Consider the following 17,156-nt stretch of genomic DNA (forward strand, 5'->3'; position numbering starts at 1 on the left):
AAAAATGGAACTTCGGTTGAATTGACTAATGTCATGCTTATTGAGTCACCTGCACCTTTTAATATATGGAGTGACTCTATTTTGACTGTTTGTAATGTGTTGAATTGTGCCTCATAAAAAGTTTAAATTGACACCTTTTGAATTGTAGAAATGTCACAAACCAAGTTTGAACAATCTAAAAGCTTGAGATTGTCTTGCATTTTGGAGGCTAATGGATCCCAAATTAAAAAGTTAGGTAAGAAATTTACTACTTGTACTTTTCTTGGTTATGCTTCAAATAGTGCAATCTATAAAAAAATTTAATCTTGAAGATAATATTATAATAAAATCACGTCATGCAATTTTTCATGAAAATAAATCCCTTTTGATTTTAAAAATAATGGGGGTGAAAGGATTAAACAATTTTTTTTGTCACTACATAGTTCTTCTACTTTTACTTTTAAAAATAAAGAAGTTGATGATATTGAGTTAAGAAGAAGTAAAAGAGCTTGAGTAGAAAATGATTTTGATCCTAATTTTTATGTGTTTAATGTTGGAGATGACCCTCTAACTTTAAAAGAAGTTTTATCTCACATTATTCAATTTTTGGGGAAAGAGGCTGTAAATGAATCACAAATTTCTAATAAAACTTTAAAGTTATTTGATTTACCACCGGGTTGTAAAATAATTGGTTGCAAATGGATCTTAGGAAAAAGGTTGAAACCGGATGTATCTATTTATAAATATAAGCCTAGACTAGTTGCAAATGGTTTTAAGCAACTAGAAGGCCTAGAACTATTTCATACTATTTCTTCGGTAACTAGAATTACATCTATTTGACTTTTAATTGCTATGCCTGCAATTTTTTATTTGCAAATTCATCAAATTAATATAAAAACTATTTTATAAATGGAGACATAAATGAGAAAATTTATATGGTTCAACCCGAGTATTTTGTTGAAGCACACCAAGAAAGTAAAGTGTGTAAGTTTAGAAAATCCCTATATGGCATGAAACAAGCACCGAAGCAATGTCAAGAAAAGTTTGATTCCTGCATGATTGAAAATGATTTTAAAACAAATGAGTGTGATAAGTGCATCTATCATAAGTCTTGGAATAGTTTACATGTTATTATTTGCATATATGTTGATGATTTATTTTTCTTTGGGTCTAATATGAATGTTGTTAATGAAGCTAAAAAAATTCTTAGAAGTCATTTAGACATGAAAGATCTTGGTGAAACAAATTTCATTATTGGAATAAAAATTACAAGAGCATGTGATTACATTTTCCTTGACTAGTCACATTATATTGATTTTTTTTTGAAAAAATATAACTTTTTTTATTGCAAGCATGTTGTAACTCATTTGATTCAAATGCTCACTTATTTCTTGTTAAAAGTGAAAATTTAGAAAATAATATAACTTTCTTAATTGCAAGCATGTTGTAACTCCAATGCTCACTTCTTTCCTATTCAAAGTGAAAATTTAGACGAATCACATTATGTTGAGATTATTTTTAAAAAAATATAACTTTCTTGAGTGCAAGCAGGCTGTAACTCTTTTTGATTCAAATGCTCATTTATTTCATGTTCATAGTGAAAATTATGTTATAAATCAAAAGGAATATGCTAGCTTAATTGGAAATTTGAGATCTGTGACTAATTGCACTAGGCCTGATATGTCATATGCAGTAGAAGTACTTAGCAGGTTTACAAGCAAGCCATGTAATGAACATTGACATTCTATACGAAGAGTTATGAGATATTTAATTAGGAAAAAAACTTTTAGTTTGTTCTATAAAAAACTTTTAGTTTGAAGACTTTTCTGATGCAGACTGGAACACCTTATCAAGTGATTCCTAATCTACCACTGGTTACATTTATACTTTGGGTGGTGGCGCTATTTTTTGGAGATCAAAAAAGCAAACTTTAATTGCTAACTCTACCATAGAGGCTGAACTCGTTGTTTTAGCTTCAGCTAGTGAGAAATAAAATTGGTTGAGAGATTTATTATTTCAAATATCGTATTATGTTAAATTATTGCTCCTATTTTAATTCATTGTGATAGTACTGCTGCAATTGGTAGAGTTAAAAATCATTATTACAATGGTAAATCTAGACTTATAAGGAGGAAACATAGTAATGTGAGATCATATTTGACAAGTGGTACCATTAATATTGATTATGTCAAATCCAGTGACAATCTTGCAGAACCTCTTACTAAGGTCTTAACAAGAGAAGAGGTATGGAGCACATAGAGAGGGATGAGATTGAATCATATACATCCTTGAGTTATATATGAGGAAACCCAACCCGGGGACTAGAGATCTTGATGACTTGTTTTGAAAAAATACACTATTTTTTTTATTTCCTCCCTATTTACTTATATGAGTGTGGAAGTAGGTTGATTTGTATGAGAATTAGGCTTATTCTCAAAAGCACTTACGAAATCGGTATAGCACAAGGTCGTAATGTGTTGGCTATTAAAGCTCATGTCAACACCATGCTTATTGTATGTGAGCAATAATATTTTATTTGCCTTAAGTAGTCATAGTTCAAGTATGAGACCACTACAACTATGGCGTTAAAGTTATTGTTTCACTAAGTAGATTTTCAATGAAGATCACACCTTCATTATGCATAGTAGTCTTCATTCAACTTATAGACTCTCTTGATTAATATTTAAATGAGGGGGGGGGGATTGGTGGTCTTTTGAGAATTTTAATATTTGCTTAATTGTCATTTTTCCATAAGTAAATATGCAACAGAGAACAATTGGGAGTTATGTTATTTCTGTCATGCCCCGAGCCTACACCCTGGGCGGGACTGGCACTCGAGAATCATTGTTGACCCCAAGCGAACCCTTGGCCTGGCTAGACTCTCAGCGGAAGACTTTAAGCATTAATAAGAGAATTCAAATGCAATTTAAACTCAATTGTCTCAAACTAAACTTAAAATATTTTAGAAATAAACATTCAATTTAGCCAAAGTGGCAACTCATGTCTTAACAAGAACAATTGAAAATGGAAAGACTAAAAAACAAATAACTAATTGTCTATGAAGCCTCTAAACTATGAAAGATGTCGGGACAAGACCCCCGATCATCCTAACAACAAAAAATGCTAAAAACAATGTAAAAAGGGATCCTCCGGAAAGCAAGGAGGCTTACCAACTAACTCTTAGTGCTCGACTGGATCAACGAAGCGCTGGATACTGATCCTGATTACTTGTATCTGCATCATAAAACGATGCAGGCCAAATGGCATCAGTACATTGAATGTACTAGCATGCGAGGGGAAAACTAAACTTAACATAAGTCCCATGCATCTCATGTTTTTCTTCTTATTGCTTGAAGGCCTCTCAATAGGCTCAAAGCAACTGGAGAACATACGATTCACAAAAAGAGATGACTCTTTAGGGATGGGGTAATGAGTGACTACCAGCTATTTGGGACACAATACAATTTCATGGATTTGAGAGGTTCACAGCCTCAACCTACTTATGTCCCGACATGCGTACGAGATTTCTATGCGGCCTATGCATAGGTCTTGCAAAAGAAGAGGAAGGGTACAATTTGGAATCCATGAGATGAGGTGAAAGATTATGGCAAGATGGTAAAATGCTATCCATGTTCAATCAACACTGCTTTGGGCACTAAAGAAAATCAGGCTGAGATGTTCACATTGTGGATGCATCATGATATTAATTGGTTAAAAAGTTTGTTTTTGCACCACTTATTTCAGATATCTCTCCTTTGTTGATGAATGACAGAGTGAAGATCAAGCAGATGGACATGAATGTTGGGGCCCATGATTGGTTTGGGTTCATCAACAACACCATTATGTCATCCCAAAATGAATCTGTTCTTCAGCACCAAAATGTTGTGCTGGTGGATGCAATTACTGATTGGGAGAAGATCAACATGGGGTCTATTATTGTGGATAAGACGCTGATGTGTGCTCTACAGGAGAAAACTTCTCTCTCTTTCCCAGTATTGATCACATAGTTGTGTGAGACTGTAGGGTTTCCTTTTCGAGAGAAGATAGATGTTAGGACCACCCCACCTGTGGATAAGACACTGATGTGTGCTCTACAGGAGCAAACTTCTCTCTCTTTGCCAGTATTGATCACATAGTTGTGTGACACTGTAGGGTTTCCTTTTTGAGAGAAGATAGATGTTAGGACCACCCCCGCCTCGTCCAAATAACATTTGTAGGATTGAGGCGGAATAGTAGAGGGATTAAGAATCTCAAGGAAGCCTCCACCACCAACCACCCTCCTTTTGTAGACCCTGTAGGCCTTGAGGCTGATATTGCTTAGCCTGCTCCTTCTATGGGGCCGCCAGGTAGCTCCCAACCTTTTTATGTGCCATCTACTTCTAGTGTTATTGCACCTACTCCAATTTCTCGACTTTCCTTATCGTAGGACATGATATACTAAATGGGAAACATTGCTTGGTATGCGAATGTGAGAGCGGCTAGTGTAGAGAATGAGATGACCGAGTTGATTAAGAGGGCGATAAAGGCTTCTTTGCACTCCCTCGGAGACTAGATTGTATAGTACCATGCTACCCTAGTGTCACATGGTTAGAGATTAGATAACCTCACGGCTAGGATGGAGGTTAGAGAGAAGGTTGAGGGTAGCTCAGCTGAGTTAGCTACTATGAGGGTTGATATTACCACCCTTAGGGTCGATGTGGATGAGCTAATGTTCACCGATATTTTATTCATTCGGATGAGGTTCCCTTAACCAATATCTCTGCGTGTTCCTACCTCTGAGTCGAGAGTTGAGATGCCTCGTAATGAGACTAATGATGAGGATATAAAGAGAGTGAATGAGGAGCAAATTTTCATGACATTGATGGAGCTACAGGATATCATGAAGATGATGGTATAGGCTATGATAGAGAGATTTCGTGTGGTGACCTCCACAGTCGGCACTAGTTAGGTCTCTTCAGACTCCATCATTCCTCTTTAAGATGTGTTGGGCATTGATGCCCCTTTTGAGACTACTATGTTGGATTTTGTTCTTATCTTGTCGGGCACTAATGCCCAGGATGATGATGTCCCCTCCGAGACTCCAGATTAGAGCACTCCACAGGCATATACTGTTGGGGGACTTTTATATCTCTGCTTTCGTACCTACTTTATTTTGCATTGATGACGCTGATGATTTTTTTAGTGGGGTGAGGGCACTTGTTCCAATATTCCCCTTTTGGATTGTTATTTGGAGTTTTAGATTAAAATATTTGTAGTATTTTTATGTTTTAGTTTTAATTATGATAGTGGTTGGTTTATCCCATTTTGTCTCTCCTTATTCATTTACCCCATGTGTTTTAAATATTTTCAAATGCTTGAGTTTTCAATGTTAATGTTCAAGGATCCATTGTATTCAATATCGATGTATTGAATAGTACATATGATGAAAAATTTGTCTTCTGCTAATGATTGCAAGAAGAAATCGATGTGGCTGCACTTTTAAATGATCATTTTGAATCTTGTGTTGACTAGCTATATTTTTATGTGAGCCTTGCAATGAACATCACACGTAAGCTTTTGATCTTGCCGGGTTGTGTTAAATAAGTGTGTTTGAAGTTCCTTGAGTGGTGAGTTTTTACTTGAAATCATTTTCGATGAATCCTAGAATTGCCTTGTTAGTCCAATTGTCTAGCTTTGGTGAATGCAAAATATGATCTTGCACATAAATTTTGAGAGGGAACAAAAAATTTCATACCTCTTGTGACTACGTTGTGAGAGTGTGCAATCATCTTTGCACCATTTTAGCCTAATCCGTTTGTTGACAACCTTATTAAAACCTCTTGAGACATATTGTCCCTAACTTCTCACCCGTAAATCCTTTTTATGAGCATTAATTTGTTTGACTAGGCAAAGCCTAGGCAGGGGTGTGGAAAGGAAGGAGGAAATAAAGCAATGTCCAAAGTAAAGAAAGAAAAAGTGAGAGTCAACTTTTAGTGTGGTACAAAAAGAAGGAACCCCCCACCTTATAAAAAAGAAGAAGGGATGAGAAAAAAAATACAAAAACTGAAATGAAAAATAAAGTGTTATGAAATTAAAGGGGTATCCAATAATTGAATGACAAATTGAATCTTGAGTCTCCAACTGATCGAGAAGAATGGAAAGAACTGGAGAAGAAAAGGTGAAGATGAATACAACGATGCTTTGAAAGGTTAAGTCACTCAGCCAAATTGATCATACCTTTACCCTCAGCCCCATTACAAGACTTAAAGACTCTTGAGATCTTGCATAAACTAGGTTATGTGTTGATTGGAAAATATGGGCAAACTTATAGGATGAAGATTGCATGTATTTCTCATTAAGAGAGTGAGAGTTGTATTTATTCCTAACTTCTTTATTGATTTTCTTTGTGAGAACATGTAATCATTCTTGATGTGAGTGAACCTGAATGCATTTTTTGATACTTGGTTTGCACTAGAAAATAAGCTATATTGAGCTTGAGCTTAAATTGATACTCCCTCCGTCTCATTTTATGTGAGGTAGTTTCACTAGGCACAAATTTTATGAAAGAAAGGAAGACTTTTAAAACTTGTGGTCCAAAATGGTTGACATAAATTTGTGTGGCTGTAAATCATTTCATTAAGGGTAAAATAGACATTTTATAGTTAAATTATTACTTAATATAGAAATGTGTCATTCTTTTATGGGAACTAAAAATGAAAGTAAGTCACATAAATTGGGACAGAGGGAGTATAAGTTAGTCATCATTTGAATCTTTCTGATCATGATTGAGTGATACATTTGCTTGAGAGTTTCCTTGTAGTGTAACTTGCATATTAGCTATCACTGAGAATTGTTGCACACACCCTTGTTGGACTAATTGTGTTATTGATTCACTTGAGGACAATCAAAAGTTTAAGTTGAAGGTAATGATGAGTGATAGATTTAAACTCATTCAGGCTTGTTTAGTTTAATAATTAATTTTCTCAATGCCTAATTATGTTCTATTCTAATTGTGTTTTGATGATTTGCAGCTATGAAGGCTAAGGGCGAAGGCAAGGATGAATACTTGATAGAATGGCCAAAAATTGGAAATGAAGTGTAAACTCTACACGGGTAGTCGCCTTATAAGAAAGGTGGATCGCCTAAATGACCTAGCCTCGCCTAAAGTGACAATGCTCACAATTGAAGAAGTTCAAGGATGGCCAGTGAGCTTAGGAGTGAAACGATGACTCGTCTAAAGTGAATAGTGAATGAAATGACCATCGCCGAAGGTAACAGGACGTAGATTAAAGATGAAGGCTTAAAAGGCAATCAAAGGTGGTAATCGGCAATCCGCCGAATGTTAAAGTTAGTCTCAAACACGCTCACCGACTGAGATTCACACACCTAAAGCTTGAAGCAAAACAAAGGTGACCTAAGGAATAGACGGTGATCCGTTGAGTCTGCTTGGTGAGCCCAAAAAATGTCGCCGAATTGGTGATAGTGAATTTTGGGCCAAATTTTGTGGAACTATAAATAACGCAAAGGAGAGAGGAAATGTAGGAGTTTTTGGAATAGAATTTTAGTTCCTAACTTTGTATGAGTTTTGGAGAGAATTTCTTGAACTCTTAGAGAAATATTCTTAATTTAGGGTTTTCAATTTTATTCTTGCAAATGACAATGGGAAGTTGAAATGAAAGTGGGTGTTGATTATAATTACTTAATTCTACCGAATCCATGGCTGCTATCTTGATAGGTATAATTGTTTTTACTCTTTGTGATAGGTGGCTAAACCCTTAAATTGCATTTATGGGGGTGGGTGTTGATTTAATGTAGTGAGTGTAGTGTTTTGCTCTAATTTGTTGTTGTTCATTCATGGATTTAGGCTTATTATCATGGGGTTAATTCATGGATTAAGGTAGAAAACTTAATCCTATTTGAGATCTTTGATTGATGCTCGAAAAATGATTAATTAGAGTGGGTAATTAGTCTAACGCACGTAGTTTAGGTTTGATGTCTATGATTTCTTGAAAGAGAGATTATGGGTCGGATCTATTTGCTCAAATCTTCTTGAAAGAGAGATTTCATAAGGTAATGGGTTGATTTGTAATTTACATAGATGAGACCGAAAGAAGATTCTATGAATTGGTACTATGAGATTGAAAGAAGATTAGTGTTATTGATTATAACCCATCCTATCCATGATTGTTTAGCACTATTGACCACCATACTTAAGCCTATGTGACATCAAGTCCAATCCCTGCACCCCTAGATTATTTCCTAATTGTTTGAATCTCTGAAATATAAGTCTAATTGTGACATTTGATAATTCAAATTTTTTCTAGTAAATTTGGTGGAATAATTTATCCTTTTTTCTTATTTTCTGAAAATGAATTGATTTATAATCTCAATTTCTTGATAGAATTCCTTGAACTATACCACTGTCTATGGGGTTCAACCTCGACTTTTAGTTGGTTATTTTTATTGACGCCGACGGTTTATTCTCTTAATTGTTTTGAGGTTTATTTGTACCTGATCTCTAACCGCCCAAAGCCACGAAACTTCTTATATCTGAAGCGTCAAATGTGTAGGCAATATCTCAACTGTCTGGGTCTTCTTAGGATCAACTAGAATACCATCACGGGAGACAATATGGCCAAAGAAAGCAACAAACCTTAATCAAAACTCACACTTGGTAAATTTAAGAAATAATTGACGATCCTTCTAAATATGAAACACAATCCTTAAATGCTCAACATGTTCATCTTCACTCCGAGAGTAAATCAAAATATCATCAATAAACAAAATCATGAGAATGTCAATATATTGTCTAAACACTATATTCATTAGGTCCATGAACACAATCGGAGCATTAGTAAAATGAAATGACATCACCAAGAACTCATAGTGGTCATACCGAGTTCAAAAAGCCATCTTCAGAATGACACTTTCACATACTCTCTATTGAAGATAACCCGACATGCAAAAGTACAATCTTTGAAAAGAAACTCGCACCTTCGAATAGATCAAAAAATTCATCAATCCTTGGAATAGGATACTTATTCTTTATGGAAACCTTATTCAATTGTCGATAATCAATGCACATACAGAGCAAACCATCATTCTTTCAGACATACAATAACGTAGACATCCATGGAGAGATACTCGGTCTAATAAAATCCTTATCCAAAAAGTCCTTCAATTGATCCTTTTATTCCATAAGTCTTCCAGAGTCATATGGTAAGGATGTATAGAGATAGGTTGCATATTTGGGAGTAGGTCAATACCGAAGTCTATTTTCCTTTTGGAGGAAACATACAGTATCATGGAGAAATACTTCTAGAAAATCATTTACAATCAAAACTAACTCAATAGTAGAAATTATGGAATCTGCATCCCTAACTTGAACAAGATGATGGATTCAACCCTTAGAAATCATTTTCTTAGCCTTTAGGAAAAATATGTACTAACCGGTACTGAATTTCCCTTTTTCCACTTTAAGATAAGTTCATATGAATCATGCGTTTGAGTTGAAATCGAGATGTACTCTCTTCTCTAAACCTTATTCAGGTGAGACCCTTATGAGAAAGTGTCCATGTGCCATCGTGTTTGAGAACACTAAATATATGTGTGGAATCAGAGAGTAGAGTATTCATGAGGTGATAGACCCAAGCTAGGCTCATGAATTTTGAAGGGGGAACCCCATGGCATTCTGATAGAACTATTTGAGAGGTAATTAGCAGTAAGTGAGTAAATAGTACTTAAGTTGTGAAATGGAAGGTGAAGGTAATATTTAGATAGGTAGATGAAGAGCTAAAAATTTCCTACTTGTCATGAGATCTTAGTGGGTGAGTGTTTCTTGACCTTTCTGGTAGTCACAAGTAGTATAAGGTGTGAGCAATCATATTGATATTTGTATTTAGTACTAGACACTAAGCTTGAATTTGAGATGAGTGTCATGAACAATAGATGGCAACATGAGGATGATGGTGTTAGTTTTGAGATCTGATCTAGTAGGTTTTACCTGAAATAGGTGAGGAGATCAAAGTGGTACCTTGCAAAGAAATTGTGGTATTATGACCCAAAGAGGAGAGAAATGAAGGTAGAGTAGTAAGAGGTACACTCTAGATAGTATGTGGCTAGTCGAGGTCCCAATTGAGGTTATGCTTTTTTTTATGTGTGCCTAGATTGTATAATTGAGCTGCCAATATGGGATAGGGTGGTGCAAGTGTAATTTTCCTAAAGAGTAAGATGAAGCAGCTTAGGAGCCAATGAGAAGAGGTCAAGAGAAACATCTTAGAAAGAGGTCTTAGTACCTACTTATGGAGTGTTCAGTAGTCATGAGATAAACTTTTCCCGAGTGTTATACTAAAGGGGGGTGTAGACCAGTTTAGAGATGATGGAATAGGTCCATAGCTTTCAAATGTTAGCTTTAGACCTAAGTGGGAGATGATAAAATAAGAAATCAAGTCAATGTGTTGAGATTAAGATAGTAATGAGTTCAAAAGTATATGGGAGATATCTTTTCTGAGGTCCTTTTAGTAGTGGAGTGATGTTAGAAGGAGAAGGTTAATGTTCTTATTGTGATAATGATGGTGTGATATTTCCATCTAAGGTTATAAATATGGAGGAAGAGGAGGATGAGGTTTTACTATGAGAAATATTTAAATGAGAGCCCTTAGTTGGTTCCGAGTAGTAATGCGGGAAATTCTAGTTGTGTGGCAGAGATGATGAGAGAATGAGAACTTCTGAAGGAGCTGGTTAGTTCCATGGAGTTGTTAGAGTACTAAGCTTGAATGTGGTGTTTTTAAACATTAGATGGTTCTTGATATGAGCCCAATGTTGATTAAATGTGGTGGTAAAGAGTAATATTCTTGGGATGAAATTCCCTATCGAGGTATAGAACCCAAACCTTAGGATTTGGGTTAAGCTTAAAAATAGTAAGAGCACACCATTAGACTCAGACCTTGGTAAGAGATGTCATGAACAGTTGTGGGAGCGATGAGTTGAAGCCAATGAGGTTTGGTAATAAGGAAAGAAAAGCATAGTTGAGGAGTGTTGCTAAGCTTAACAACTAGAAGTCATATTACCTCAGGCATGGTATTCCTATTCTTACTTCATCCCCAGACTTCCTTTGTTTCAGATATGGTAACTTCAGAGACAATGTGACTATGTTCAAATCAGCATCGTTCTTGACTTAGGTGCTATAGGAAGTCCCAACTCTTGGTATGAATCAGTTCATATGTTAGTAGGCAAGTTTATGAATCAGAAGAGATAGTAAGAGTAACCCTATTCCATACCCAGTCTAGTCGTCATTCGAGGACGAATGATCCCAAAGGGGGAGGTAATGTAACACCCCAATTTTTTTGAGCTAAGACTCTAACCATTCTTCGTTGTTAGTAAGATATTGCCGAGGAATTTAAATTTCCTTAGGTGTCAAGGTCACTAGATGTAGCACCTCGAGTTCCAAAAAGAACTAAAGAGAAATTCATTCAGCTCATCCGTAAGTTCTTCTAAGTTTTGGGTGAACTTCAAATGACCATAACTTTTACCACATAATGATTTAGGTGGCCCACGGGGTATCAAATAGAAGATCTTTGAGTCATCTTTCCAACGCCACTAGATTTGATAAAACCCGAGTTTAGATGAGAGAGTTATGACTGTTTTAGTGCAACCTCTCTAGATAAGACCTATTCACCTGAACAAAAGAGGGGTATTTTAGTCTTTTCCTAACCCCCAATTTGTCTAAGCATGAATTACACCCAATTTCGGGTCTAAAATGATTAGAATCAGTTTCATTCATCCCCAAAACGTTTAGGGATTTAGAGAGGAGGTTCAAGAGGAGAAAAAGTTCAACGTTTCAAGCGTTCATCCAAGATTTCACCAAGAACCTAGTTCTTTGAGGTATGTAAATTCTCATAGTGTTGAGTTCGTTCACCCACACGCCAATCATGTGATTTTTTTAACAGTAATTTCGTTCTTGAGGTTTAATGATTTGAGTTCTTGATGAGTTCTTGAGGTTTTAGCTTCATTCCTTGTTAATGAAGTCTTTCTAAGTTCTTGAGGTGAGGATCTTTCAAGTGAGTGATTGTTTTCGTAGGTTTCTATTGTGGTTTTGATCTAAGTGTGTTTAATATATGAATCTAAGATAATTTGGAGGAAATCAATCGAATCTAGATGAGGTAAGGTTGGAAAACTGAAAAGAAAATTCATCGGAATGTTCTGGGGAGGGGGTGGCGTGGCGCGCCCCAGATGCGCCAAGGGGGATGGCGTGGTGCACCTGCAGTGCACCAGAGAATGGGTTCTGAAGTTTAGGGGCTGGCACCCCGCACCACTTAGTGCATCAAGGTTGCCAGGTCCCCTACTCTTCCGTCCTTCTTTCCCTTTGAGTTCTATTAAAGATCACTTCTTAGTTTTTACTATCCAAACCACATATAATCATCGAGAAATCCTATATATCATAATCATGATCTCTGAATTCATAATTCAAATTCGAGGTAGAGTTAAGATTAAAGTTTGAGAAAGTCCCTTTGAGTCTTTTCGAGGAATCTTCTACAATTAATTATAATTTGTTTCAAGACTCGAGTAAGTGAGTGTCAGAATGACAAGAATGTATTCATGAGTCTACATTATTATTGAGATCCTTGAATTGAGTCGTTCATGCCATAATTTCGCATGAACTCTATGATTCGAGCATTCTTGAAATGATTAGTATCATTGAGTCTTTTAGTTCTGGAGTTATTGAGTTTTGAGTATTGAGTTCTACATATGGTTATTGAAACTCTTGAATTGAGTCGTTGACATCCATAATTCGACATAAACTCTATTTTGAGAAGTCTTTTATAATTATTTATAATCTGTTTAAACACTAGAGCAAATGAGTATGAGAATGACGAGAGTCGAGTTTCATTTTGTTTTTAAAATAAATATAAGGGAAGTAAGTATTCCCAAGAGTAAATGTTTTACATTTAAGATGAGAGGAAACTTTGATTTTGAATGAGTTAATTAGGAGTTTTGAGCACTATCTCTTTTAAGAGGACCTTTTGAGTAATAATCTCAAAGTTTGAGGATGAGGAAATGTTTTTAAACATATGAGCATGAGTTATATTATTAGGAGTAGTATTGAGTACCGATATGGGGATGAGTTCCGACAACTAAAAGTCCTCATAAACCATGTATTCCAACATGGGTAAAGGGTCATACTTTTTAGATGATTCCTTAGTTGAGGATGTCTTATACTCCGCAAGGTGTAGGACAATTCTGGCAGCATGGGAGAGACGCTGTTTCATCAAATAGCTAAAAGTGATGGTTGTCAATTAGAGGATCTCCCAAGTAATAGTTATTATTGTATTTCTATATACAATTGAGTTATAATTGTATTTTCACGTACAATTGAGTAATTATCTACTGTTTTAAAAGCTTTTCGTATATTGCATCTTTTATTGTTGCTTTATCCTTGAGTTTAGTATCTTGAGTTGAGTTTCTTGAGTTGAGTATCTTTGAGTTGAGTATCTTGAGTTGATTATCTTGAGTTGACTATCTTATCCTTGAGTATATTATCTTTGAGTTGGGTATCCTATCCTTGAGGGGAGTTTGAATTGAGTTGAGTTGAGTGAGTTTGAGAAGAGTTAAGTATGTTTCTTTTATGTCAGTTCAAGCTTATGTTTATGCTTTAGAATTCTCCTTACATGCTCGTACATTCCATGTCTTGACGCCATTTGGCCTGTATCTCTTATGATGCAGATACATGTATGCAGGGTCATTAACAGGCGCTGCGTTGAGACCACTTACAGTCCAAATTAGCTTTGGTGAGCCTCCTTGCTTCCAGAGGGTTCCACTTTTATTTTCAGTTTGTTAGGATGTCAAGGGTCTTGTCACAATAATCCTTATGTAATAGTAGAGGCTTCATAGATAGTTTAAACTCGAGGAGTCAATCATTATTTCCTTTGTTGTTGTAATGTTTTGAGTCTATGATGCATTTAACTAATACTTGTTAAAATATTTTTAGATGATTATTGGAGTTGAGTTTAAATTATGTTTTTAAGTTATTTTTGCATCATGAGTTTTGATTTTGCTTTAGTAAGTCTTCTATTGAGTAATGAGCCAGGCCAAGGGTTCGCTTGGTAACCAGCAATGGTTTTCGAGTGCCAGTTATGTCCAGGGTGTAGGCTCGGGGAGTGACAAATATTTCTTGCAATCTTCAATTTCTCTTGTACGAAAGAACAATTTATAGGCCTCTCCAGTGGAAAACTATCCATTTGTATTCACCTCCAAATTGCTCAAATTCTCAAAAGCTACACATTTTTAATATTTCATCCACTACTCTAGAATTTTCTTCCTCTATGTAAAATGAACATTCCAAGAATTCAACCATGCGTTGAAGCTGAATTTTTGGTTTCTTTTTTATTTCTTCATACATTAAGAAAAGTATTTTGTTAGGATTTTCTATGTTTTGTTTTCAATAATCCAACACATGATTGTAAAATGGACCATAAAGGGTATCCCCTGTACAAAAAATATCAAACATTTCTTCAATGGAATTTTTATATTTGTGATGAAGTAATAAGTTATTTGCAAAATTCAACATAGAAATAAAAGTGTTCCTAGGATTCATACATAAATAAACAAGTTTTGTTTTAGAATACTGGACTGATTTTGGTAACAAAGCAAAGGGCACATGAGTGGTCAAGAGTCTAGGTTAAGTAAAGGTTGAAAAATCAACGGCTCGACCATCAGTATACAATGTCTTTTATAGTTTAAATAAATAAATATAATAAAAGATAAAAGATATAAGATATACTAAATTGGATGTTTTAATATTAATTTAACATTCAAATTAGAGAGTTCATAGATAGATAGAGAGATAGATATTATCTCATATTTTTCACATATCGCTTCTTAACCTTTGGCATACTTCCACTATTTTTCTTTTCATTAGTAATGGTTAATAGAGGAAAAAATTGGAGAGTCTCAACTATTATAACTACTGCTACTACTAACCTTTCTTGATTATACAAATTACTTGTAATTATTTCTCTTTCCTATATTTTTTCCCAACTAGTGCCCTCAAGAATGACAAACATGTGACTTAGTTAGTTTATTATGTTTTAATTGTTCTTTTTTATTTTACAAAAATAAAATATTTCAAAATATTTTAAGTTATTTTTAAATATGAATAAAATAGTTTTAAAATACTTAATGAGATATTTTTATGATTTACGAGATCTAAATAATTAAGGAACACACATTTGAGAATATGAGGGGCTAATATCTTTCACATGATAAATTTATTATGGCATACTTAGGGGTGCTTGTGGACAATGACATGAAAATCCAAGGAAATCTCGCTATTATTTTCTAAGGAATAAATAATAGGCTATCAAATTGAGTATCTTATACTTTGCATGCACATGTACAAAACAATAGAAAAAGTGATAATCGACTAATCTATAAAAAATAATTCAATATTGAGAAGCCAATTATATTAAAGGACAAATATTATAATAGAAAATATGTAGAAGATCAAATTCATTAAAGAGTAAGAATTTTACAATCTTTCAGGCATATATATATATATATATACATATATATATCGAAAAATATCAAACTTCTAATATTCGGATATTAGAAAATATTCATTCATAATGTTACTAAGGTCATGGATTATCATGCGAAGCGCGAGTAAGTTATCTAGTTATATATAATGTTTGAGCCCTAATTTTTTTATTTGGCATTTAAAGCAATACTTGTGGACTTATATAATAATCTCCAAATAAAAAAGAAAACCAAATGCCTACAACCTGATTGACACTACTGTAGTACTAATAAAAACATGAATTCTTGTGATAAAATAAGGAAATATAAATTTAATGCTAAATTTGCAATAAAGTTGAGTAATGAACAAAATATTATTAGAATAATAGAACTTTTGTTGTATGTTCTTGTTACATTACTCTCAAACACAACTACTTCAACATTGATTTTGAAAATAAATAATTGCATTTTATAGCATATTAATGCCTAATCAAACATATGAAAACTTCAATCCAGATCCTTGAAACTTTTCTTCAATGATATGATTCAGTTTATCACTCATCTCTATAGTAAAATAATTATTCCAATCTCCAATTTCTCCTCTACGAAAGAAAACTTTATATGCCTCTCCAGTTGAAAACTTTCCATTTCTATTCACCTCCAAATTGCTCAAATTCTCAAAGCTACACATTTTTAATATATCGTCCACCACTCCAGAATTTTCTTCCTCTATGGAAAATGGACATTCCAAAAATTCAGCCAGGCGTTTAAGCTGAATTTTTGGTTTCTTCTTAATTTCTTCATACATTAAAAAAAGTATTTTGTTAGGATTCTCTATGCTTTGTTTCCAATAATCCAATACGTGATTCCAAAATGGTCCATAAAGGCTCACCCCCTTACAAAAAAGATTAAACATTTCTTCAATGGAATCGGTATCTTTGTGATCAGGTAACAAATTATTTGTAAAATGCCACATAGAAATAAACGTATCTCTAGGATTCCTACATAAGTAAACAAGTTTGGATTTTGAAACCTGGACTGATTTTGGCAATGAAGCAAAGGGCACATGAGTTGCCAAGAGTCTAGGTGAAGTGAAAGTTGAAATATCAACGGTTCGACCATCAAAATAAAGTGTATGCTCCAAGAATGGAACAAGAACATGAGGGTTCTCAACGAGTAAAGGGTGATTAGATTCAAAAATAGGATGTTTCACTCGATTTACTAGAGCAAATAAAAGTGATTTTAACCATGTAGTTCCTGATTTTGGAGTTGTAACGAGAATGATATCACTATCTTGAACTTGAAATTGTTGTTGAAATGCAATCACAGCTTGAAGAAATTTTTGTGGTACCCAAAAACCTTGATAATTGTAGGCATATGATCCAAGCCATCCTTTTTCTTTTGGTAGGGTAGAGAGTAATTTCTTAGTCTCTTCACTTAGGTTATCCTCTTCTAAATATTTGGGAGGAGAAGTTGTCATGATTTTGAGGATTGAGTGTTTTCTTCAAGTTTGGGGCTTTTATAATGGATACTTATGAATAATACACCTATCTCCGTGAATGTTTAGTCATACACTTCATGTGAGCTCACCACTTCACATTTTTCATGTGTTTCTGTCAGTTATAATTATTTTGATTAACTTATTTGATTTATCTAGAGAGTGTTATTAATGTGAGTGTGTCAGA

General features: G+C 34.5%; 1 protein-coding gene across 1 annotated transcript; it reads right to left on the bottom strand.

Moving 5' to 3' along the window:
* Nucleotides 1-15,961: 15,961 nt before the first annotated feature.
* LOC102591168 (cytosolic sulfotransferase 12-like) lies at nt 15,962-16,951 on the bottom strand. The gene has a single exon (XM_006339329.1). It carries the CDS (start codon nt 16,949-16,951, stop codon nt 15,962-15,964), a length of 990 nt encoding a protein of 329 aa, XP_006339391.1.
* Between the last annotated feature and the right edge of the window lie 205 nt (nt 16,952-17,156).

This window comes from Solanum tuberosum, unplaced genomic scaffold (assembly GCF_000226075.1).
Source record: "Solanum tuberosum cultivar DM 1-3 516 R44 unplaced genomic scaffold, SolTub_3.0 scf00009, whole genome shotgun sequence".
NCBI classification, from domain to species: Eukaryota; Viridiplantae; Streptophyta; class Magnoliopsida; order Solanales; family Solanaceae; genus Solanum; species Solanum tuberosum.

Excerpts from the sequence above, each read along its gene's own strand:
- LOC102591168 (XM_006339329.1), bottom strand. The coding sequence starts at position 16,951 with ATGACAACTTCTCCTCCCAAATATTTAGAAGAGGATAACCTAAGTGAA.